At 40.5% G+C, this 26,984-nt stretch overlaps 1 protein-coding gene across 3 annotated transcripts in view; it reads left to right on the forward strand.

Moving 5' to 3' along the window:
- The window catches only part of LOC311256874 (ecto-NOX disulfide-thiol exchanger 2-like), a 166,231-nt gene that overhangs the window by 74,535 nt on the left and 64,712 nt on the right, over window positions 1–26,984 (forward strand). For all 3 annotated transcript variants that reach the window (XM_084352268.1, XM_084352269.1, XM_084352270.1), the window contains one exon: window positions 14,511–14,642. In XM_084352268.1, coding sequence (XP_084208394.1) covers window positions 14,511–14,642 — 132 coding nt within the window. The remainder of the gene's footprint in view (window positions 1–14,510; window positions 14,643–26,984) is intronic.

Raw genomic sequence — 26,984 nt, forward strand, 5'->3', positions numbered from 1 at the left:
GTAGTGACGTCCTAGAGCATACCCCGCTGTATCGTCAAGTTTACTCAAAACGGGGCCATGATATGGGAGAGCAGGCTTACGTCACTTTTCTTTTGCCAGAACGACCATTCCCCCTTTTGGGTGAAAACAAATGCTGTGAAAGTGCCGGTGCCAAAGTGAAAAGCTAGCAGCACCATGTCTAAAGCTCTGTGACTTCAGGCAAGCCACCGAGAGGAGGTGAACTGTGAGACCTGGCCAGTCACTACATGTCCGTTTGTGGGAAACATTTCATCACAGGTTAGTTAATGACCTTACTGGGTAAATGACATGCCTGTAGCTCATGGTATCACTAGTTTTTACTGTGGAAAAACATGGTTACCTACCTAGAAACACCTGCTTTTTGAATGGAGTTTGGTTTAAAAGTCAGTGGAAAGACTGCTGGGAACAGAGGGTATTTTAACAGTAATAATTCACATACATGTAAATTGAGGTGACCTACCTTCTAGTAATGAAGCTTATATACAGCATAAAGTCATTTAGGAAGTGGAGCTAAAACTGACCTGTTTCCCACTTTTCTCAGCTTGTTGCGAATGGTTATAAACACGATCAGCTATCAAAACAGTGATGTAATTAGTGCAGTAGTGACATTGGACATTGGACAGAATAACAAAACAGCAAAATAAAATGTCTCTTATGGTTTAGTCATTTCCTGTTTTATTTTGTAGTTTTTATCCACCTTCCACTTCCTGTCTTTGTCTTTTTTCCCCCGCCTGTTTTGTGTGTACAGCTGTGTTTCATTAGTTAATCACTCTTTGTATTTAAGTCTGTGTTCCTTCACTGAGGAAACTGTTTACTGAGGTATTAAATCAAGCGAGAAGAAGGATCATTTTCTCATAAGCTTACAAACAATCAGACTTCTTTCCTCCTGCTGGCTATAATAAGACTGGAGGTTTAAGGCACTGCTGCCTTAGCTTCAGTTTTCTTTTTTATCGTCAATGTGTAAGTCCAGTGATCTTACAGGGCAACGACAGACACAACAAAATGTTTCCCTGTTCGTATCTCACATATACAATCCTTGTACAATCCATTGTTTTTCAGTCTAGAAAGATGAAGCACTAAAGCCTTGAGAAGTTAAGGGAAACCCTCCTTTCATTTTGTATTTCTTAAGGATGGTTTGAAGACGTTAAAAATAAGAGCACTGAGACATGAAAACGTCTTTTTCTTCATTTTATTGTTAAATTCAAAATGCATTTTACAACTGGGGCTTTGACCACAGCCTACCTGCTGTTATGTTTTCCACATAACCCAGAATAAACAGTTTATTCAGTCTTTGTGTCCTTTTGTTTTTCCCTCTGAAGGATTGTACGTGTCTGAGTGACAAGACAGCAGCAGAGTATTTTCTCTGTTGCGCGTCTCTGAGGGATTGTCTTGAGTGACAGCCCTCTACGGCAGATTTTTTTGACAGCCCTTGTTCTTTTGACTTTATCTTTATTGTGGCTGTTAAAAGTTTGTTTTGTGCCTTTCAGGCTCCCCTTTTTTTTTCTTGCCATAAGGGGTTTTCTTTGTCTGCTCGAATCCATTTTGTCTTCATGACTGACTGACTGGCTGGCTGCTGAGCGGGATAGCTGAATGTCATTGAATGCATCGGCCAGCACACATCACACCACTCTGATGAATCCTCAAGTCATATTTGTGACTCACTGCATAATAGACGAGTCAGTAAGTCACATGATGCTTTAATTAACCTATAACTTTACCTGAAAAGTCCACTTCCCATGGCACTTGGTGTTTTTTTAATATCAAATATAAGCCTTACTTCCTGCTGCCTGTCTGCTTCTGAATATTTCATCCTGATTATGAAAACACAACAGGAACTTTTTCCAATTACTTTTTCTCAGGGAGGCCTTTCTAGCCATTGCTATTGTAATTACCGGTGTGCCTATCATTGTTCATCCAATATCTTCTCATACTGAGCTGTGACATATTTAATAGGTATAGTAAAACCAATTTTATTGCTCTCCTGCAGGATTAGATTAGTATTTGATGTACCATATGCTTAGAGTCGGTTCTTGAGAGATGAGTTGAAGGGTTTTTTATTGACTGTAAATAAATCCATTTTCGCTTGTCCATCATCTTTATATCAGGAAAATGAAAAGAAAACAAAGGGAGCAGCTGCTTGGAGGGTTCAAGTCAAGTCAAACAAGCTAAATCAGGAGTAAAATAAAGATGTCTGTGTGTGTGTTCAAGGGGCAGAGCGCTGTATGGATGTCCGATTGAATGATTGATGACTCTATGAAGAAAATAAGTGAATGCGACACGCATGTTACTGCAATTATGATTTCGGGTGTGTTGCTCGGAGAAACGCGCACTCGCACTGCTTTGCAAACATGCGGTCACTTTCAGAGGCCGACACTGAGCCACCGTGGGTAGTCGGCAGGAACAGCTCATAATCCCAGCTTGTCTCAGGGGGAATCTGAGGACAGCAGGGGGAATGAGCCCTGAGTGACACGAGCGAGGAAGTGATTGTCATTGTTAAACAGCCTGCTCTGGTGTCTGGTGTCACCCTGCTGGGTGTCATGCGTCTGTCAGGTTGGATGCTGACCAGGACCTCAGAGAACACCCAATAATCTCGTACAAGCCTGTGAATAGGCCACCGTGCACATGTACCTGACTGTTTATCCAATTTTTTCTTCTTCATCTGCCTCGCGCAGCTTGCACGCAATGTGCAACATATGAATTTCTTCCCACTGTGGAATTGCAGCCGGTTGTGCTCACCCCATGTCTTGATCGAGAGGAGGGCTCAGCACCTCTCTTAACACCATCATCTTCATCTCCCCCCTCAGGATTCAGATAGATTTAACGTGGGAAATCATGAAGGGTTCACAGCTTTCACCTTTTAGCTTAAAAATTCATTGGAAAAAATACACAGTATTGGTACAGTATGTTCACAACGTCTGTTTTCTTCTTTCCTTCAGTCAAGTTAAATCAAGTTTATTTACAGAGCGCATTCAAACGCAACAAACGTTTGACCAAAGCACTTTACATGGAGATTGAATAAAATCACAAGACTTAAAGTAAACACAGTGATGGATAGAACCATGAAACAAACAGCATTACACAAACAACAAATTAAATTGAAAATGTCCTGTCACTTTTGGTATTTAGCTGTGTGTGGAGTGGAGAACTGTATTGTTTCTTGGCATGAAGCACAGTGTCACTAATCCGACAGCTGATCTATACTTTTGTGAATCCCCTTTTTCTCAATCCTGTACTAATTCATTTTTAATAACTTTGGTCAAACTCTTGTTTACCTGCTGTCCAATACTGTTTTCACAATTTAACAATTGCTTCCAGTAGAAACTTGTCTGTTTGTTTCTCTAAATAGCTGTGAAAATGTACACATTGTGAGGCCATAAAAAGAGGTGTAACTGAATGTATCCAATCAAATGGTTTGGGACGTCCTTTGATTGTTAGCTTGTGGGTTTGAATAGCTAGCAGACAAAATCTTTCTCCACCTTTTGTGCCTCGTCCTCCAGCCATCGCCCTCACTGGAGAGGAAGGCAGAGGCAATAGGTCCTCTACAAATCCACATTACTGTGATTCTCCAGAGTCTCGTGCTCCCCCACCTTTGAGCGATCAAATCAAATCCCTGAGCGATCTGATGAAATCCCTTTTGAGATGATAGCCCATCCACATGTGCTGTTTCAGTAAGAAATATGTCAGATTACAGAGGCTCAAGGTGCTTTGACCGTTTCTGCACTGGGCCTTAAAGTGAACAGGAAAATGAGAATCACAAGATATCAATGTTTTATTAACTCACGTTACTTATCTTAATCATTTGATTTATCCTGGAATGTACCCTGAGCAGCCAAATCCTCCAGACTCTACTTTTTGGGCCTTAAGCTGCTCCTGTGCAGCAGCTGGTGATAAAGTTCCTTCATCAAGGCCCAATCGATGACATTTGAGGGAGGAGAGAGTGTTAGTCGTTTGTTCTCAACCCCCACATCTTTCCCCGTTGACCTGGAAATTCAAAGAAGCGGCTTTTGGTCACAAGTCCTCCTCTCTGATCTCCAGGCTCCTGCTGCCCCGGACATGTTTTATGTCAGCTCCAACAAATTCTCTACATAGCATGTCATCCTCCTCACTGCAGTACTTGTCTTGTACATTTCGGGTGGTTAGACTATACAGCAGGCTGAGCAAGTTGTATTAAGAGAAGCTGGGCATTGGGTATCCTGGAAAACAAGGGACATTGTTTCTGGCAGGAAAAAATATGGAAAGTGAACCTCCAAACGATCTTATTTACTCTGCCTGTTTAAACAAAAGACACTTGTGTCTGTCGCGTCGTCACAGTTTAAGGCAGTCGTAGGTGGTGTCTCCAAACCCCTGTTTTTCTTGCCGCATTCCTTGAGGTCTTAGAAAAAAGACTCACTGAGATGCTACTGTACTGAGTGGTGTAACTCATCAAAGGCAACAGAGAATGAATACATCAGAATTACTTGCTCCCCAGTGTTCACGTTGCCTGAAGTTATGTTTTGTCTTATCTAAGGCGGCGGGGAAGAATAAGCCACGGCAATTTTAGTGTTCGAAAAGCAGCCCTGGAAATGCAGGGGTAGAATGTGAGTCACCGTAGTCTGTATACATATTTTCTTGTGCTGTATGTCAAGAAATCAAGTGTAGTCTTTCTCTCTACTTATAAATACTTTCGGCTGGATGTAGATGATTCAGATCAAACTGGTTTACAAGTCCACTCACTCCACTGCAAACTAATAAGCTTATCGGCAGAATTTATGGTCGGTAACGTGGCAGCTGCGGAGGTTGTTTGGATCAGCAGACCAATCGGTAGTTTCCTGCGTTTGATTATTCATCAGTAAACATTCTGCCAGTGCCTGTCGATGCTGCCTCCGTAATGGATGCTTTTATTAAGGCTGATTAGATTAATTGTAGGGGATGAAGACACATTTGCTGGCAACAGACCCTCAAGGGTAGAAGGAGAAAGGATCAATCAATCGTGTCCATCTCAAACCACATAATGCACTGCTGATTGTTTTGAAGTGCAGAGCTTGAGGAGATTTATATGTATGTAAGAGAACCCAGGCGCACACACACACACACACACACACACACACACACACACACACACACACACAAATGGAGGGAACCTGGAGTATCTGCGCCCTCTCTGCCTCTTCAGGCCAATGACAAGTAAACTTCAGTCTTTGAACAAAACAAGAAAATAATTTGTTGTCCACTCATCTAAAAATGACCCGATATAAAAAAGCAGTTGTTTACAGCCACGAGACTAGAAGACTTTATTCCACACACTCCATTGTCAGCTACTTCATAACTCTAATAACTCTTCTCATTTAGAAAGAGATGGGCCTTGTAACAACGTGGAACAGGAACCAGAACTTACATCATGTGTTTTTGTACTGTACATTTTTAATTTGTTAACCTTGTTCACAATAAAAAGCATGCAAAACAATCACCTTCAAAAACTATTTCGAAGAACTGGAATTATAAACTTATAAACTACATACAGTGCAAGCTAATGCAGCCTCGCAGTATGTCTTCAGTTTAAAGCTTATCTTATTCTCCTCCTTTATATGAATATGGGTTTGAACTGCATCAAAACAGCCGTGAATATTATGAGATTTAGCTGTTTCTAAAATTGGTCGGTGGCAAAGTTTTTGTGCACACACAGATGTGACAGTGATCAACACAGATCCAGATATCTCACGCAGACAGCTCGTATTTGTTTAAGTATTTTCTCCATGTTGACGTTTTGCCACCGGATTCAGTCCCGCTTTATGCACGTCTGCTGGTTGTGATGCTACAGTTCATGCACTCTTTACGTCACTCAGTCAGACGCAGTCTTTAATCCTAAAGTCATACTGTGATGAAACCATTAGTGGGGGTTTAGTTTGCGCAATTAGACATGTGCATTTACAGGGAGAAAATACTTTGCACTGACATCCTGTCATAGCTTACATGAAAATCATTGTCATCATGCTCTGTGGCTGCTTCTGCCACTAGTTTTCTGTTTTCCCTTGCTTTTGCAGAGCCATACTGTCTATATGAAGATAAACTGGACGTCTTGCGCAACACAGCTCAAATTATTTGACCCCCACTGATTTTATTGTACTGTAAGTAGCACATCGAAGCAGTGGAGACGAGGTGATATAAAATATTAACAATGTTTGTGTGCATCTGTGCGCCAGGAAAGAGCTCTGAGTGTTTGATTAACAAGGATATATAGAAAGATGTGTACGAGCAACTGTTCCTATTGTTCTACACTATTCCTCTGTGTGTACGTGTGTGTGCGTATGTGAAGTATGAGTGTGAATGCAGTAATATATCAAAACAAATTGCAGTGTTCTTATAAAGGTTATTGTACTAAAACTAGACTAAAAAGCAAAACAGTCGGCTGAGATAAAAATAAAAACTACACTTTAAATAAAACAAAGAGAAAGAATATTGTGAACTTACAAAACTTACTGAAAACAAAATCAATATAAAACCTAAATATAGAGCTACAACAACTTCTTATGCACCTATTTAGCAATGGTGTTTAGTTGTTGAAAGTTGAAAATCGCTTGAGTTTTCAGGCATCCAATCATATATTCGATCGATTGGGACTCATCAGCCGTCGCCCTGGTCATCCAGAAAATGAAGGAGAAGCTTGTTCTGGCGGTGTCCGTCTATCCTGAGCTTTATCAGTCGGGAAACTGTCATCACAGGGACAACAAATGTCCACGTGTAGGAGCAGATTGTCTGTACGCTGAATGTTGCTGGTGAGTGTTGTACTTGTCACCCTACGCGTCGTCAGCTTGTCCTTAGCTGTGTGGTCAGCCCTCTGTTAACATGGCGTTAGCAGCTGTCAATCAAAACCGACGTGCAGCGTTCTCTCGCTCAACGCGCAAGCGCTTCATCCCAGGGCTCCCGAACTCACCGCCAGCACATTTCTGCCCGGAAAACCCCCCCAGCTATGTAGACACGCGCCGTTATAACCCCGAATCCACTCCACATACGACACTAAACGTCCTGTACTCTGTGAGTGTGACACTGCTTTACTCTATCTGTGTTCACTCTCTCTTTACAATTGTTTTCACATGGACACCCTCAGTTTTTTGTTCCAGCTACATTTATGATAGATTGCTCTCGCTTTGGATGATCCAAGTTTTTTGTGCTGATGTAGTTTCACTTGCCTGGTTGTGCTGATGTTGTCTGTAGGTGAGGAGGATGGATAAAGACACACACACACACACACACACACACACACACACACACACACACACACACACACACACACACACACACACACACACACACACAAGGTCAAAAAGCCATCCACTACTAGAAGGCAGTTTTGCACTCCATGCATTTTATTGTGCCTACTGTGTTTTTCATGAGTAAGGATGAATTTGTACAAACAGCCTGTGAGGTTTCTGCTTCCATGTAAATGATCAGATGTCACTTTACAGACATCCTACTTATATTAACTAATACTGAATTAAGTGCTACACCTCAACCCTAATTATGCAATTATGTACATTATAATACGTATATGTGTGCAGTTGTTCTTCTCATGTGCAACCATCACAATCTTTCCATTTCTTTCAACTGGTATTCCCTAAAATATCTTGGTTACCAAACTTTCTTAAGTCAAAGTTAAGTGTAAAGTCAAATATAGTGTATCTAAAGGTGTATTAACGCAGCAAGTTTCTGTGTTTCTTTAGAAAAAACAACTTTAATGAGTCGATTGAACTCTGTGCAGTTTTTTCATCCAACTCATCACTTCAAGTCAAAATACTTCAAGTTCAGGAAAATGTGTGATCTGAAAATAAGAACTAGACATTTTTTGTTCAATTAAAACTTGTATATACATATTAGATAATGAGAAAATATAAGTTGATGACAGTTTTACAGTGAAGGGTGATATTGCTTTCTATTTTTACATGTTCTCATTTCTACCATCAGCTCCCTCATTTCTTTCTCTCTCGCAATCTCAGTCTAACTTTCCAATCTTCTCCATCTCTTGCTGTAGGATAGCTCATTGTGAACAAAATGGCTTTTCTGCAGCTTTTCTCGCAGCTGGGAGGTTTACAGCCAATAGGCCTTAAAAATGGCTTCATTTCCCATCAGCCCCTCCCTCCCTGAGGGAGCGTTTAGTGGAGCTAAAGGCCAATCAGGAGAGTCCAGGGGATCAGTTCTGCCTTGGTCTGAAATCAATCCTCGGAGTCGAGGAGCTCATGACTCTGGGGCACAGGGGGAATCAACTTCCCATCGGCAAATTCAGTTCAATCAGGGTTTTTCAGAGGGACCAAAGCCCGTCGATATCAATTATTAAAAAGGGACATGACACACTAACCTACATGTGCAAAGTATGTGGGACGTGGTGTTAAAAGCCATTATCCTGCATTCATTTGCCATATTAAATGTACCAATCACAGGAGAAGCAGACAGACGTAAGAAAGATTTTTAACTGCTGAATTGGGAGCTGCAGCTTCATTTAAGGGTAATTAACTTCATTTCATACCTTCATTTTGGCTTTGGTAAGGACACAAGTTCGAACACTTCAAGACGTAAGATGAAAAATAAAGGACTACTATATCTGAAGGCTCCCACCTGTTGCTCTAACTGTAGATTAAATAATTAATGCAGCTTCCACCGGCTGCTGGCTACCGCAGTACAAAGGGAATGTCAGCGGATTCAAAGCAATTGGCTGTGGGCTTCTGACCAAATTGACAGGAAGTATTGTAAAGCAGAGGGTACAATCTGGCTCGAAAATGGAAATGAAATTATGATCTGAGGCAGAGAAATCAAATGTAGTATACTTTAGGAAAATCTCCCACCACCTCAGGCAGCAAGCAAATTGATTTATTAGACCCCAAATTCAGTGCGACGGGAATAATTTGTATTTCTCACTCAGTTCCTGCACTTCGTTTATTAGCAAAACAATATTTACTATATAACGGTGACAGTAGGCTGTTTCACTGCTGAATTTGCTCAGAAGATCGGTGAATGCAAGCAATTAGACTCAGCCCATGAGTTGACATTTTACAATTTCTGACACAGCAGGAAATGTAAGTCATAAAGAAAGCACAGAGATAATGACATGCGCTGAAGAATGTGTCTCCGACTAATTAAATTTTCAATGAAAACTGGCACTACAGGCACAGGGATAGATCCTCATTCATTATTAGATGTGCAACAATTACTGAAAATGTACTGAAAGCTCCCAACCGCTTTGTGCTGTACGTCTGTGTTCACGTTCACTTTTGGGGACAAACTGTTGAGTCACAGTAAGAAAAAGTCATTCTTTCTCGGCAGAGGAAAGGAGAGACGCTTACAATATGAAAACCTTCAATTTGCCGAAACTCTTTGGTGAAAAATGTGAACTGGGCTCAGACTCACATTATCTTCATCAAGGTGGAGAGTGAGACTGAGTGAGCACCTGGCCTCAGGAGGTCTGGTTGCTTTTCTACGATTTTAAGTAACTCTACAAACATTAATTCATAATGTTTTTTTTATTTTATTTTAGAATAACTCATTGTTAAGAATACTGCACAGACTTTGCATCGCGCTTCTATAATGTTTAAAAAGTAATAAAAGTAACAAAGTTGTTGCAGCAGAACGAGAGATTCAGTCATTTTTATTCCACACACTTCTTCCCTGTCAAAGCCTGGCGCATACATTACCCACAATGCAACTTTACTGACAGTTGGCTCAGAGATTCTTGTGTGTTAGGCTAGTAGTGGCCAATGTAGCTTCCAGCTGCTAGCCTTAAGCAGAGATGAGGAGCAGACTACAAAGATCTGTTCATTTTAACACCTTTCTAAATCGAAATGACCAGATTTTATTTTTTTTTTTCAGTATTCAGCCCCGGCAGACGCTGACTCAAGATACATCACTTGAGGCTTTATTTCACAGCACTCCCTCTGGAGCCACAGAAGTTTTTTTTCACATTTGCCCTAACATTTACAAACACCTGCAAACAGACATTGCCGTGTAAAATCGGTGGGATTCCCCTTTAGCTGATTAGTTAAACCAGTAAAATGAAGCTACAGCCGGCAGGTGATTAGCGTAGCTTTTAGCATAAAGAGCATGAAGACATCATCAGTCAAAGGTGCCCCCAGTAATTTATACACTGAGGTTATTATGTCATGTTTATATTCTTTTGATGTTTGTTCTTATCGTTGATGTTTATTTTATTTTTTGTATCTTAACATGTTAATTAGTGAGCTTAAGGGGAGCTGGTGGGTGGGTTTTACTTTTTTCTTTGGACGGAGCCAGGCGGGGTGTTTTTTTTTTCCTGTTTTTATGCTAAGACTCCACTGTGTCTAGCTTCATAGTCACTGTACAGACATGAGGGTGGTAGCAATTGTAAGTCTTGGCTTGGAAGCAAATACTTCCCCACAAAATGCCACCAATAGTTAGTTGCGGTAAGCAGATAAAGAGTGCTGGAGGGATGACGTGCTTTCGTTGAGTTAGCATCACCCTGATCCCCTTTTATTTTGGATTACTGCAGAAAATAAGCTTTGTGGCAAACACAAGTTTATGTTTTGTTCAGCAAGACAATCTTCACAAATGAAGTCCAAAAATACTAAATTATTTCCAGGTCTTAGGACTCATTCCTTTGACTGTATGTTGATCGCTTTGTGTTTCTTCCAAAACATTTGGTTTAATGCAAAATGATGGCACATAAGCACAAGGACAAACAATCGGGTGTAGAAGGCAAAATAATTGTTTGAACGTGATCCTCATTCATTTAAAGTTTTATCCAAATCCAATCAGCTACTGTGTCACTCCAGCTGAGTTGCGTTAACATGACATGATTTCATCTCCTATAATGACTTGTTCTGTGTCTGAACCGCAGCTTAATACAGAACCATTCATGACTCACTGGAATAATTGTGTGGAACAGCATGGTGCCACATGTTGAATTGGCCTTTGGACAAACCAAAGTCAACCAGTGGCAACCAGCTGAGACTAATCAGATAAGAGTTGTCCCAGATTTTTCTCATGTATGTGTTTTGACTCATTATCGGCGGCTATCAGACTTTGCCGTAACCTTGACCCTCTTATTGATCTCTTCCCTTAAATCACCAGCTTTAAACTGAGGACTTTCAACTTGACGAGACACACAGCTTCACAGAGACATGGTGGCTCATTTGGAGAACTGGTTTTGCACACTACATTTCTGTTTCTGAAAGATGATGTGAGCTGGATATGCGAATGATGAAATGAAAAGCAAATATCTGACAAATCAAATAACATCAAAAAGATTCAGATAAACCCTTTAAGAGATGAAAGTGCTGGTGTAATTTGAAAGTTTTTTGCAGCATTGCAAAGTTTAGTTGCCTGTTTGTTTTCTCTGTTTTATTGAGCTGCACATGCTTTGGATGCAATGTGTGCAATTTTACATGCTTTGTTTACACACTGCTGTGCTTCATCAATAGTTAACCAATCACAAAAGATCTCTCATAACCACAGTAATTGATTGACTTGAGTTGTGACTGAAAAATGCTCTCACCAAATCCAAACACAATAAAACATATGGATCCACTTAGTTTGCGTGTGAGAAGTATTATGAACTTTTTTATGGAAGGGTCAGTGTTCATCCATCAAATGAGATGTGGGTAAGAGGAATGACCTATCAGGTCCGTGATAAAATGATATATGAACGTGGCCTATAAGTAAACGGCTCATAACTTCTAAACTGTTGGGTGAAAACACAACCTTCTTTGCGGGGGTAAAAATGGCATTGGATGGTCATCTTGCTGACACATTATTCATGACTGAAGATGGTTGACAACTAGTCACTTTCCAATAACTCGTGTAGCTACTGTAGGTGTTACTTTCTACATTTGTTGCCATCATTAGCATGTGTTCCACTACGTAGCAAACGTTGGTGCAGAAACTTCAGCCAGCTCTGTGCACCTTATTGCTGACAAACGCTACAGAAGTTGTCAAGACTGATTCATCATTTTCAACTAATCGGCAACTGATGCTTTTCCTTGCTTTGTAATTCAAAGCAGCCGCCCCCACAAACGCACCACACTATGCTCTGACTAACTCTGAGCTGGCACACGGACTGATTTGTTAAAAAGACGCAAGAAAGTGGAGAGTGGGCTGATTGCAGTGGAAGGATAACGGCATCACTGGGTGAGAAATAGTAGTCAGGGAACTATTTCTGGGCACATGCCCAACTAGGCCAATTTCTGACCTGTTTTCCCGTCCAAATCAGCATCTTACTGCCAGCTGGACAGTAGGCAGTCTATTGTTAAACCCTGCATTAGCTTTCATATATCCTCTTATCACTCATTGTGTTGTAAACCTGCTTTAAAATGATCACGGCTGTGTAGTAAAGCTTTATGTTGCGCCATTCCTCTCCTCCCACTGTATTATCTCTCCTCTGAGTGTGCTGCCACCCAGTCAGCAGGACAGCTAATGGGGGTTGTAAGCAGTTAACAGGGCTGTGAGGCTCTTGTTGGGAACATTAACGCAGCAACACGACAACAATGAATGTGTTATCTGTCCTCGCCATGGCAACATGCAGACAACTTTTAATAAGTGGGTCTGAGCAGCGACGCTGTCGTCGTGTTAGTGGAATTTTAAGAGGAATATTAATTAGCAGGATGAAAGGAGATGTAACACTGTTGCTATATGACAAGCACTATGGTTTGTCAAAGCCTATTTTAAAAATGCAAAGCTAGCAGAGCCTTAATCATTCGAATTAAATATAAATAGTCAAGCTGAGGCCAGGCTGCAATAATTGTTTTTTGTTTGAAATGCCATAATTACACTAATGTCATATTTATAGTCACTTTTAATGGAAACATCTCTCCAAAGTATTTTAAGAAAAGTAGCACAAGAAGCGTGTTGGTGTTGTTCTGTCAGTGTAATTGCTTAAGCCAGTCCACAAACAGGCCAGGGACTGCATGAGTAGATGTAAACCAGGCTTTGAGGGGAACTTTTGAGGTGTAAAATCCCACTGCTGTTCACTTTTAGTTTGTATTACCACGGTTAAACTTAGTGTCAGAGAAGAGGAGCACAGGCTTGTGGCTCAGCCAGCAGCTGCTGCCGCTCAGTAATTTACAGGTCTTCAAGTGTTGTAAGAGCACTTAGAGCTGTGAAATGAACTCCAGATGAGGAGAACGAACCGCTGCTGGATGTATGATGCGTCCCTGTTGACTTTACTGCAGGCCTTTTTATCTGTGGGGATCTAAATATGTTTGCTTTTCCATGCAAGACTCAGGACTTGGCAGAGAACCATGAGCCTCAGGTTTTGTGTGGCAGCTGATGTGTGTGTTTGTTGTGGTAGGTTGGAGAATTGTCAGTGTTTCTATGCCTGGGAATTTATAGATTTGTACTTTGCTCTTAGGTTATGTTATATGTAAGTACACTGCTACATGCCTGTATGTCCTCTGCGTCAGCTGAACTTTGGTCAGGGCTCGTATTTATAACTTTTCAATAAAAACACCACAGAAGGCTGCAAAGGGGCCTCCTTAGGAGGAAAAAAAATAATTCTTGAGTGTGAGAAATAACACATATTTATCAATCAGCGTACTTCATCTTAGAGTTAAGTATCGGAGTAAACAAGACTATCATTTCTATATAGTTTTCAGGTTCGATCCTTCATGCAATAATAAGCATATAATTTAAGATATTTTTTTTAAGATGGAGTGCCAAGGATGAATCATGGAGTCTCGCAGCCTGAGGAAAGAAGCTGCTCTGTTGTCAGGTGGTACAGACACTTCTGTTTTGCCACATTGCGTCAGAATAGCAGGCTTGTAAAGAAACATTTAATGTTGGCCTGGCTGCTTCTACTACCTTACTGTTAAATTATTATTTTGATGCATGAGGTAAAATTTCGCCGTCATAAAAAGTTTAATTTTGAACCACAAAAAGTCCTTCAGACGTCTTGAGTTTTCTTGAATTTGAGTGTTTTCTTAAATTTTAATGAAGAGTTTAACCCCTACATCCAAAATTTGACTTTTGTTTCTCAGGTTCTCAGTGTTCTGAGGCCAGATGTTGGTCAGACCACAAAGACTCAGTGTGATGCAATGTCTGTGTGCATGTGTGTGTCAGCATTTTAAGTCGAGGCAGCTGCAACCTTTCGCGCCGAGTTGACAGGTCACAGAGACAGGAAGTGCCGAGAGGCCGGGCCGTTGAACCTCGGAGCGGAAGTTGAACGGACAACTTGATGAAGAGTGTTGTAAAAGTCCAGACAGAGTCGAACTGAACGCAGGGTCACACCGGCCTCTCCACCTCTCTCTCCTGTGGCATGAGGCAGAATTAAAATGAGGTTTGAGATCACAAAGCACTCATGTCAATAAGGTTCAGAGATTTTGTCATAAAAGGAAGCCGAAGATCTGACGCCTCTGAAATGTAATTCTGTTTTTGACCTTGGACTTTCCTTTAACCCGTCCAAATAAATGCACATCTTTTTGCAGCACTTGAATAACGATCCCAAAAAAGGGAATTTTAAATCTCACTTTCTCATTCCTTTTGTGTGTGTCTCTCTCCAGATGGGAACCATAACATGACCATGGCCTCTAACTCCATGACAATGCCCATGTCAGACCCCAGCGCCTGGGCAACAGCCATGAGCAACCTGGGGATGCCTCCGATAAGCATGGCTGGACAGCAGCTCGTGCCAGGTACCCACTAAAAACGTGCTACAGCACATGCTGCCAAACAGGTCACACGTTGCCACACAAAAGTACATTGTATTGCACAGCGTATATTGGTGTGGGAATTTCTATCCCAGAGCTCATATAGATCCTGAATTTACCGGATTTGTGTTGACACTTGGGGTAGTTTGAAGATAAGTAAGGTACAGCTGCCTACATGTTTAGAGGTGGGAGAAGGAGCCGCCTTAAACTTACAGAACATTTTTTGGTTGTTGACTTGAATTCACAGACTGGCTGAAAAAAAATGTGTGTGGGAGGACAGATGAGTAACAGTGTTTCCTCCCCCTCTGCTGCCCTCGAAGTGCCCTTGAGCAAATCAGTTCGCACCAGCAGTGAAGCAGTTGTACTCATCGCACTGGGCAGCTCCCGATGCGTCAACGTTTGAATGTCTGGAGCCTCTGCATCTCCTCCCCCAGGCAGTTATAATTAAGGATTTGCTGTTAGATCATTTTCCTGTTTAAGCAAAGGTTTTAAAATGCCAAATGTGCCCAGAGGACAGTGACTTGTGTTGTGTTTTTATACCTGTGTGGGGCCCGTGGGGGTGGTAAGTCATCCTTGTCTGACTGTACAAAGTCCAGCTGGTGCTCAGGGTGTTTACAGTATATCTTGTAACCCCTTTAAGGAGTTTCCTTGCTGTTTCACAAGTCACAGAAGAGTTAGTAATCCTCATCCAGCCCCCATGGGGTTGACTAGGTTCATCCTGGCTGTCTGAGCACATACAGTATATGCAAGTTTATATGCAGATAAAAGATTTATGGATTTTTTGAAATGTTCTTGCCAAGAATTGGATGAGAGGACTGACACCTCACTCATGTTTGTACATGAAATACAGCTACAGCCAGCTCACCTTGCATGGCAGCTGGATTATCCAGGTTCAAGATATGTGCTTGTGGCCAAACACACAGTGGCTCAACCAATCAGCATCAAATGATCCTAGCTGCAGGCGTGTGATGTGATGACCAGCGAGAAGAGGGACTCTTCATTTGAAAACAACAACTGCAGCTCCTGAAGAGGTTTGTGAAGATGCTGCTGTTATGTCAGAACTGCAGAGTATAGGGACGGGTACTGACACCAGGTGAGTAGTAGTAAGAGTAAGAGTACCAGTAAGAGTAGTAGTATCCATAAAATCCTGATGATACCCCTTCCTAGCCAAGTACATTGTGCTTTTCCAGGTGGCACCTTTGGTGGGGGGGTTTTGTGTAACATAAGGCTAACTCGCCTGGCTCCGTCCAAAGGCAACAGAATCCATCTACTCGCACCTCTAAAGCTCGGTGCAGGACTGTTTCTTGGACAATCACAGTGGCTTTATGGAGTCTCTAATGGTGGTTGTAAAACCAAACTGTCCACCTGTTTCCACTGCTAATGCTTAACTAAACTAACCAGCTGCTGGCTGGAGCTTCATAAAACCAGACAGACGCTGGTATCGATCTTCTCATCTAACTTACGGCAAGGAAATCATCCGCCCCAAAATGTCAGAGTGTTCCACAGGCTCAGCCTTTATTCATATAACTGTAGTTATGATGTAGCACTAGTGCCTGCTTTCAGGTCGCTTTGGGTCAGCAGCTGAAAGTATGCCAGCATGTAGCAGTATGTGTGTGTTGGCATATCAAATGTGCCAAGTTTACAACAACAGGGTTAAGGAGAGGATAATGTTTCTGCACGCTGATCCCCTCTGAATAAACTAGCTCGCTTAAAGTCAAGATATGTAAACACATCAACATCCCTATAATCCCTCTAAGGCTTGCTTCCTTAAACTATGGTTCACAACCCCAACTGAGACATGAGCAGACTTCTTTTGTTGAACAGTGTGATTCAACGGGTACAGCGATGCCCTGAAAACACAAATTCCACAGTTACAAAGCAGTAATACAAATACAGTCAACAATAAAATAAGTTATTTATCCAAAAAACATAAACTTGAAGACACAGGATGGTTGTGTAAGTTCTTCGTAGACAGTGATGCATAAACAGCTTATTGAAATCAAATGACAGTTCCCCTGTTTATTAACATACTGTAACCTTGTGAGTGCTATTAAAAAAAGAGCTTTTTTAATTGTAGTGATTAAATATGAAGTTATTAAATCTCCAGAATGGTCTGTGTTTTGCAGGCAGATTAATACTAACACCAGGTTATACATCACAGCTGAACTGGGTGTGCATTGGTACACTGCACCAGGAAAAAAGGAATGAATTCTCTCTAATGAGATATTTTTGCAGCATTTAATTTAGAGCAACTGGTACCGTCTGCCAGTCGTATTTAGTGTGAGAAAAATAACTGCGCAAGAAATTGGTCCCTCAAATTGCTTTTAGAAATACCCTTTAAACTAGTTTATTTGCAAAGTGTCCCAAAGAATGTTGCTTTTATTCAGAACCTTGTCTTTTGAAAGGAAAGTTATTAAATCAGAATAAAAGGAGACTGTGAATACACTAAAACGCTAAGAAGCAAAAGGTCTCATTATTACACTACATTAACATGATCAAGTACTTCGAGTACAAGGAGTTAGTAATTCCCACAGAACTAGAGTACCAGTCACAGTAGACGAGCAGTTCTTAAGGTCAAACAAGGGAAGAGGTCATTTCTAACATCTGAGTCCAGGCAGAGTCACATCCGCTGTTTGCCTCGCTGTCTGCAACCATGTTGATTTTAGATGATATCAGGTGTTAGGAAGGTTTCAAAACACCCACACTGAGTTATATTACTGTTATTCATCTTTATGCATTATTCATTATTAATCTGTTAAAGCAATGCCTACAGTGCATAAATATTGCACTGTATGATATAATGTAACTCAATCCCATTTCATAATTTTTACCTCTACCCCTCGTTTTTCAGGTCCTCTCGCCCCTCAGAAGAGTTTATTATTATTATTATTGTTATTAGTTTATGTCGAAGACAATCCCACTTAATCAACTGTATCAATAACAGTAAAAAGGGCAGCTTTAGCCAACATGGCTAATATCCTGCTGCAGTCCCCGGCCAGATGACAATAGGCACCCTAAAAAGCAAAACAAAAACAAAAACAATATATTACAGCACATTGATTGAAAGAGAGCGTTAGGACAGCTAGGAGACAAGATAAATACCAGGGATAGTGGCTCAAGTCTCCTATGAAATTGAACAACCTTCAAGACCCTCATATGTCATCGCTCGTTGTGGCGTTTATGAAAACAGACGCAACCAGACATTTTCAATATGCCGTCCTCAGCTGTGGTGATTTCTCTTGCGTTTCTATGGCAATCCCGATATTATCACAGAGTCGCTTGCCATTTATTCCAAGGAGATAGAAAAGCACGAACGCTCGCAACCACTTCACAACTTCACCCTATCGATCAAGTCATCCAATAAAAAACAACACTGCGTCATTAGCTAGCTGCTCGCAATGTTTTACAGGCTAACATTCCCAAGTGGAGCAATTTTTGCTGCTGGACTTTATATAAAAATGTGGGCGTCATATGCCAACAAAGGGAGGGGATAGCTTCAGAGACATCAGAAGGCTAGCAATGTTTCATATCTATTATAAAGAAAAGGACCAAATACATTGAAATGACAGAGAATCTCATAACCCTTGATTCGAGATGTGCCTTTGAAAAACCTCAGTTTTGAGGACCCTGCAGCTGTAACACTTCATCCTACCTTTCCCAGCAAGAACCGGGACACCCCACCCCTACGTGTGAATGCGCAAAATGGGGCGTAAGTTGGGACTTAACTGCTGTCATCTCACATCGTCCTTCCTGAGGTTGAGTGTTACCTGATCTGCCGTTCAATTGTTCAAACATAAGTTGCCGTGAATGCAAAGTGAAAATATCCTCTGACGAGATACTATTGTTTTTTTCAGTGGTTGTACAAGAGTTTTTTAACCTCTTGCCCCCGTCGTACAGCAAGAGTAGTTTTTATAGACTCATCTGATATGAAAACAATCTCCTCAACCGCTTAATATTTCTTTTACCGCAGGTTATTCAATTGATTTTCTTTTCTTTGTGCATAACAGATAAGAGATTGAGTTAATACATGCATTAAAGTGATCTTAGAAGGTGGCAACATTACGAGGTGTGCGTTTAATCTCTCTCTGCCTGTGCTGCTGCAGCCTTTACATTAATCTAAGGGCCTTTGCTTCAGACCTGTGCCGTGTTTAAAATAATACGTAAATTGCTCTGACGAAATAAGACTGCCAGTAGTATCACTGCAAAATATCTCTGTGCTTCTTATCTGTGAATGTGGATTTGCATTGAATATTGTAGTATAGTTGCTACTATGCTGTTGCATTAAAGTATATATATCCCTGCCCAGGTTTCATGTTGGTTTTGTTGGCAATTGGGATTTATCCAAGGATGCATCGAGCTGACTCAGGAAGATAGAGTTATGACTCTATTCTGTCTGAGGAAAAGCACTCCTAGAAACACTCATAAACAGTACGCAACACCCGCAGACCCGCACAGGGAAATACACAGAACAGTGGCTCGGTCATATAAGTCATCAATAGGCAACTTCTTGTTTGGGTCGCAGACACAAGGCTCTAAATTTGGCTTTGTAAAGACGATTAGCTACATGCCAAATAACAAAGCTCAAACCTGTTTTGCACTGACTGACTAAAACAGTGACTTTAAGTATTTTAATCGTGTAAAATTTCCATCTAATTCTATTACAGAAGTTCAAAGTGAAGGGTCACGTTTAATGCATTTTTTTAGTGTGATTCATTATAGGAGACAGAATGACCCATTTGAAATGCATCACTTTCATCTATAGCACTTGAATAATAAACACTTAAAAAACACATTATGTTCATTAAGTCTGCATTAATTTAATTTACTCAAACTATGTTAATTCATATTTTCACGTTGACTCAATATGATAGAAAAACCTTCCATTAAATGTGACACTTAAATTGAACTTATGTCACATTAGATAGAACATTTACATGCCATTAAAATACAGTTCTTAAAGTCACTGTTCTGGGTAAAATATATTTTAATGTGCAGACTTTTCTAGCTGGCAATATACACTATACTATAGTTATGAATGAATTTGCAGTTAATGTCATGAGATTACTATGTTCAGGGAGGTTGGAGCTTGTGGATTCAACATGAAAACTGTCTTCCCTCGTTGACGCCGTATGTTTGTTTCTTTTCACAACTCAATGCACCCAATCACAGAGCTGTGTCATTGATATGTCCTTAACAGAACACACACACTTATAATAACACTTAATTAACATTACTTTCAGATCACTTGACAAATATTTTGGAACCAAGAGCTTTAAGATTAATGAAGCTTTGATGCATGTGCCCATTTGTTTATTATTTCCCAGTGTCATTACAACCTCAGAGCACCTCAGTGTTGAGTGAAAACACCACATTCAGTATTTTCCAATTCAACTTTCCATGTATAACATCAGGAAAGGCTCCACTGTTTCACTCTCCATCTCCATCTTTATTCTCCCCTTGGTGAGATGTTTTTCCTGTATTTAATAGGGGAAATGCTGTTTTTCTCTTTTTACATTCACAGCTTCTATTGAGGTTTTGGAATGAAGCTCATATATATTTTATACTGTAATCACCTTGAAAAACACAAAATCATTCAAAACTGTCCTCCAACAAAAAAAGCAATTCAGCGGATTCAATGGAAGGCCGAGTGTTGAGCGAATACAGATACATAATATGATCTTTTATTTGTAATGACTCAAAGCGAAAATAGCAACTTTTTCTTCTGCAGTTGTTCCAGTTGTTCCACTGTTACCTGGGGATAGCGACCAGGGAAAACAATGCCTCTTCTTGTTTTGGTTATGTAATGGCAGTTGCACTTCCTTCTTGCCCAAATAGCACAGTGAACGCAAGGTTTATAGGGCCAGTCCGTACATGGATGGTGTCATTTTTCTATAGCCATTGTACTGTACGATCAGTATTAACTTCAGAATGATTAAGTAGCAAAAAGCTGTCTATTGCTAGTTTAAACTATGATGCTAACTATGACAGTGCTAGAGCCGAAATAGATATTGGCAATGTTCTTTTTGAAAGACTTCATGCCATGAATATGGATTTAGCTGAATATTTTGTTGGATTAAAACATATTGTGAATTTGGAAAACAATTACATCTTTCTTTTTGGCTTGTGGACTGGAGTTATTGAAAATGTTTGGATCACACAAGTAGTAAACAATCCCGTGCAGTAAAATACTAATAATACTAGTGTAGCTTAATCTTTATCTTTATCTTTATCCACTATTCGCACCAGCCCTACTATTAATGGCACTTAACGCATGCTTTTCATATTCGTCCTCACATACTGTACATGCATATGAATGTCTCTGAGTCCATATTTAAGATAAGTGTATGTGCACGTCGCTGCCCTTCTGTACCAGTCCCCCATATTGAATTTCATTTGTGGTGTTTACTGCTCTCGCACTCAGAACGGCCTCTGCCAGCTCTCCTTTCAAGAGTATCATAAACATTACCGACAGAGTGGGGAGCTGTCCAGCATGATGGAGATAGGAGGGAAAACGCTCTTACCCACGCATTGAGTTGGAGCTGTGTGGAGGGGATTTGATCTGTGTGGCATACAAAAGGATCAAGCCTTAGTTGCGGTAGTATATCTCCATTAAAGCCGTTTTGCTGAAGCACTTCCTGAAGGGTGGCGTTGAGAGGAGAGAAGGGCGGAGAAAGAGATGGAGAGGGAGGATAGTCGGGCGAAGAGGACAGCTGTGTGTCCCCGCATGGATCATCTGGAAAAGCAGCTGGTGCTTCCCTACCTTTTGCCTCTTCCTTCCTCCTCTCTCTTTCTCTAATCCCCCTCCCTCTTTCTCTTTCTCCCTCGCCAGCCCAAATTACCCAACATCTTCATTAATGTCTCATTACAGCTGAGTCAGCCACTATAACCCACAGCCACATTAGAGCACACGCTGCTCGTTTGGTGTTTTAGAGAGCTGAGCACTTTTTAGCCCGTCACACTGGAAAACTCAAACAGTGCACGTGATGTACTGGGTTCTGCTGCAGTACACATCGAGTCAATGAAATAATGAAATAAAACCTGAAATAGCTCTCTTTTGATCCTTTAAATCTATAGTTTTGATCACGTCTTCTTTAAACACCTTTCGCTTAAACATTATTAGTCATTTGGTGAGAACATTGGTTATTTTCTACCTTCTCAATAGAACTGTATTGTATAATCTCCACGCTCATAAGGAAATCAGTGAGGTACTTTTGTCTCAGCGGAGCTCAGTATTATCCATCTGCAGACAGACAAGCCGACACTTCATCAGCCAGAATGGAATAATTCAGTTTGAAGTACTCCTACCAGCTCATTTCCTTTTTCCTCAACTCCAACCATCTCTATCTGTCTCTCCGTTTAACCATTTATGAAGAGGAAATCTCAGGTCAATCAAAGTTGGCTGCTAAGTGCTGTCTGAGTTATGACTGTGCGTCCACACTCTGCTCTTGAACAGACAGCTGAAAGGAGGCCTTCCAGCAGTAAACCTGACCTTCACGGCACTCCATCCATAATCCATATGTTCACTAGACTTAGCAGAGAGATGCATGGTCAAGCTTCCAGTCTGTTAGCTCTGAACCTACTCAACCACTCTGCACGTAGCAGACGCAAATGCATGCCATCCCCCTTGAGCCTCCCACACACACACACACACACACACACACACACACACACACACACACACACACAGGCAAGGCAAAGAGCATAACTTAAGGCAAGCTATAAAAGATGCAGGCACACGCTCTCGGTTCTGCGTTGTGTTTTATTGTCTTTGAACTGATCCAGGTGCATTAATTACGAGTCTCAGTCGTGACTAAAAGAATCCTGCTCTGTTTCGACTCTAAACTAGAAAAAAGTCACCAGGTCATTTTCCACCTGAACACAGTGTGTGTAAGATTAATGTGCAGCTTGTTCATATTTTTTAAATGAATGCCCAAACATTTGGGAAAAATAGGCTTGTTTGCTGTCATACTTGAATTTAGGTGAGAAGATTAATATCAGTCTCATTTTCGGAGGTTAAGTGCAGAGAGAAAAAGCTTTTCTTAGCACATACTAGAAAGTTTAAAAGTAAAAAGAGAAACGATAAAGCTCCAAAACTGTCTTGTTGACATGTATCATCCTGTTAGCTAGTAAATTAGTCATCATTAAATCAAAAATAGAGTTCCTGTTTCTGTTTCTAGAAACTAAGCAGACCCATGAAAACATCTAATACGCTCCATCGGGTGCACCAATATAGAGGCAAATCACTGGTAAAGAACGGTAAATCTGCACAAATGAAAACCAGTCTAATTAACATACAAAGTGTGGGAGCATTCCTGCTCTTCATGCACAAGAACATGTCCTCATGCCTAAACGACTGAATGGGATGATTGCCAGTGACTCCCAACATGACATATATCGCTGTTCCCAAAACAACATGACCATTGCAATGTACCAGCAACAGCCGTACCAGAACATCATTAGCCTACGTTACTAACAATGTACCTGACATCACTTAACTACATTAGTACGTTGAAATGACTCGGCGTTGGACACCAACAGTAGTTTCCTGGTCGAAAGTCCTGTGATGTTTGTCCCCACGGTCCATCCTTGACCTCCCTGACTTGTCGCTCTTTCTACTACTTCGCTCAATTTCCTCCTTTGCTGCTGTAATAATTACTACCACCACAAGAGGTCACTGCCTAACAATAAACTTTATTGTTGGTCGCAATAAGCTGCTTTCACAGTCGACCTACATGGTCGTTCTCTGCTAATGTGTTCTCTCCTATCCTCGTCTCCAATTAGACTTACAGCAAAGTACATAATTACAGCAAGATACGCGTAATCGTAACTGAAGTTTTGGAGTCCTAACAACGTATTCGGGATAGACTTTAGATATTTGGTATTGGTGGTATCACAGATTTACCAAAGTAGTCTAGGGGTACTTTATGCTGTCACCATTATTTAGTCTGACCACCAAATAGCACACGCTTGATCCCAAAATGTATGTCTTGGTCACAATTCTTCTTTAAAAAATATCTAAGGGATTTCCATAAAGATGGTTTGTTTATGTGATTGCGTTTACACAAAAAGAAAAAATGTCATCGGCCCATATTTCTTCTGATTTTTTAATTCTCCACTATCAATAGCGGCCTAAAAATCCAGTGTCAGTTGGGTTGTAGTTGGGAGTTAGTTAAAAGAGTTGAATGTCTCTGCACACTTGAACAGTTGTTATTCGACCTCTGTTCCAATCTAAGGTGGTTATGTTATCTTTGAATAATGTCCCCTGGCTCTTTGTTCCAATAATAATTAATATAGCTGTAATTTTTTACTCGCAATGGCAGGTGAAACGAAGCCCACATGAGAATGAGGGAGATGTCAATCAAGCACAGTCTGAGTGCGCCCACACAGTCCAGAGAAAACGTCTGAACAGGCACGATAATTAACACCAGTGTGGGTGTACCATGGCTGTGCAGGGCCTTTAATCCCACCAATACTGGCAAGACTTTTGAGAAGTTGCATATTGCAAACTGGTCATTATGTCACAGTGTGTCTTTTTCTATGCTTTACATGCAAAATACACAATGTACTGTACGTGTACGTATGACAGCTTTGGAGTTGTTACCAGCCTGTTTTTAGGCAAGGCTGATCACATATGGGACCTATCCCTGTACTAAACTGACACATGACATTGATATTGATTTTGTCTTCTAACTGCTGGTAAGAAAACAAGCTTAATATGCAAAAATGACAGATTTCCTTTAACTTTCCTGCATTTCATCCTCGATTATTATATCGGCATTGTCCGGACAGCTGCACTAACAGACTGTCAAGCACTTTGTCAGCCCTGCCTTTAGATAAGTGCTCTATTGAGGATGATTATTAATAAAGTATTAATGGTGTGGACAGATAATATGACGGAGTGAATGAAGATGTCCTTTTGCAATAGTGTCACATTTCAGCCCGGAAAAGTGCCTTAATTTGATTTAATTTGATGTTATCTGTCACTTTCCAAGAGTCTTTTGTCATTCTGTAACAGGGCCACTTTATTTTTAGAAGTAAAGTGTTTTCTTTTCTTTTCGGAGGCGTGAGGCAGGCTTGGCGTCAGTCTGAATTAGTTTATTTGTCCATCACACATGTCATCCGAATTTGATGAAGCTTACAAAAATGATACGTCTCAACACTGCAATCATCTTTATCGATTTGTCAGTCGCATAACAAGCAAAGGTCAAAACAAACATCAGACACAGCATACTTGTCACTTATTGGTTCAGAAGAGGAGTTATATTAAGACGTTCTCCTTTCAAAAGAGTTTAAGCTGTCATCAGCCCCATTACTGCAACTGAACAATCAGCTCAGCTCACGCAAAACTATTTGAAGATTCATGACATAAACAAAAAGATCAGCGTAAGCACAAAGACAGAAATACTGCAAGTGTATGCAATCTTTTCATCAGAATTATAAAGCAATGTGTGAATCTCAAGTTAACCATGTAGACACTCACTAAATCGCCTGATTTCATGCCAATACTCCTGCTTACTCTACTTAGGGTGACCAGATGTTACAGCTGTTGAAAAACCAGAGTTTTGATTAGTTATGGCCTAATAAAACATGAAATACTGATGGTTGGGAAACACTTTCTTGGTGTCACCCTGCAGCCGGCTCTGCATTGGCTACAGCAGTTCAGATCCTACTTGAATTATGGCTGTTGTTTTTTACGAGCTGCCTACAGAAGTGCTGGGAATTAATGAACAGCTTCTGCAAGGGTGACGTAATGATGTTAAAGAGAAGCTGTACTTGTGTTTCAACCTGTCAATGAAAAAAATGGCAGAAATGCAATTTTACCAACTGTGCCACGAAGGCAAAGTGCTCAGTCAGCTGTCATTATATGAGACCGTTACACAGGACTTTAGTGATTTATAGCAGACAGTTCCTTCATTGTATATGTGTATATATATATATATACATATATATATTTGATATATATATGTATATATATATGTATGTGTATATATATATATATGTATATATACACACACACACATATATATATATATATCACATATATATATATACTATATAAAGGTAAAATGTGTGACAAAACAGCTTTATAAAGAAGTACTGTTGTGCTGCAGAGACACTCTGGCCTACGTATTTTGATCTTCAGCTCAAAGAAAACATGTTTGTTTGGTGCAGACCCCAACAAATGTCACATCATCATGATTTTGATAGTTTTCAGTCAATCAATATCTGTCCAAAATAATTGCAATATGATTTTTTTTAACCATATTGTGCAGCCTCACAAATCGCCAAGTTAGATACGTGAAATCATAAACGTTCTTTTCTTTCCTTTTTTTTGTGTTTTTGTTTAAAAAACACGTATAAACATCTTTTACTTTAAAGTCAGAGTCCCTGTGGCCACAGTAGAGTTACTATTTTGTTCGGCGCAGCTTAAAGTTATCGAATTCCAGGCAGGTAAACTTTGTATTCAATTTGAGTTGTGTTGACCATAAGGATGAGAAGTCTATTGATCGATATATGATAGATATCTTTATGGTCGGGTTCGGCGAATAGAGGTTGTATAGGTTGGAGCGGTGTTATTATTGGGATATTGAATGGAGGTGGTTATATCACTGAGTCACACACCCACACTGTGATGACAGCAGAATACCGTAGAATAGCCAGAGAAATGGTTCTCCTCTATCTCTCCCCTCTCTGTCAAAAATGATTACGTCTGCCTTTCTGTTTTGGTGTTCCTCTCTGTCTTCCTCCCCCGCTCCCTCTCTCTCTCTCTGACCTTACAACCTTACAAGCTACTTCTTATTATCACAGACACACAGACACTCTCATCTCTAAATCTGGCAGGATTTATTCACTATGGCAGCTATGTCTAAGGAACTTTATCTCAGGGATAAAACTTCACTTTTTCAAGAGTTTTCAAGAGACTTTATGAATCATCATTCTAACATTGTCCTATAGAGGATGATCGAGGCAGTTTAACTTTTTTGTAACGATTACATCGCGTAATCCTCTGGAAAACCTGCCAACGATTTAGTCCTGAGAATCAGAAACTATATTAAAAGAAATGCACAAATCCGCAAATATTACTATGTAAGTGAAGTTGTCAAAAAAAGTTGAGTATTTTTCGTTTCAACACTAAAAAGGCCAAGCCACAGCTGCAGTCCACTGACTTCATTGTTTCCAGACTGTCAATCCATGACTGTCTGTACAAACTTCGCTCTTTCTCCTGCAATTTAAATCCCGTCTGGAGCCATGTTCTTGTAGTTTGTTTTTTTCCTCGACAGGATGAGCTGCCTGTCCTTCTACTTTATTTACTTATTAATCAGCTCA

This window comes from Pagrus pagrus (assembly GCF_965226575.1).
Source record: "Pagrus pagrus genome assembly, chromosome: 5".
Lineage (NCBI taxonomy): Eukaryota > Metazoa > Chordata > Actinopteri > Spariformes > Sparidae > Pagrus > Pagrus pagrus.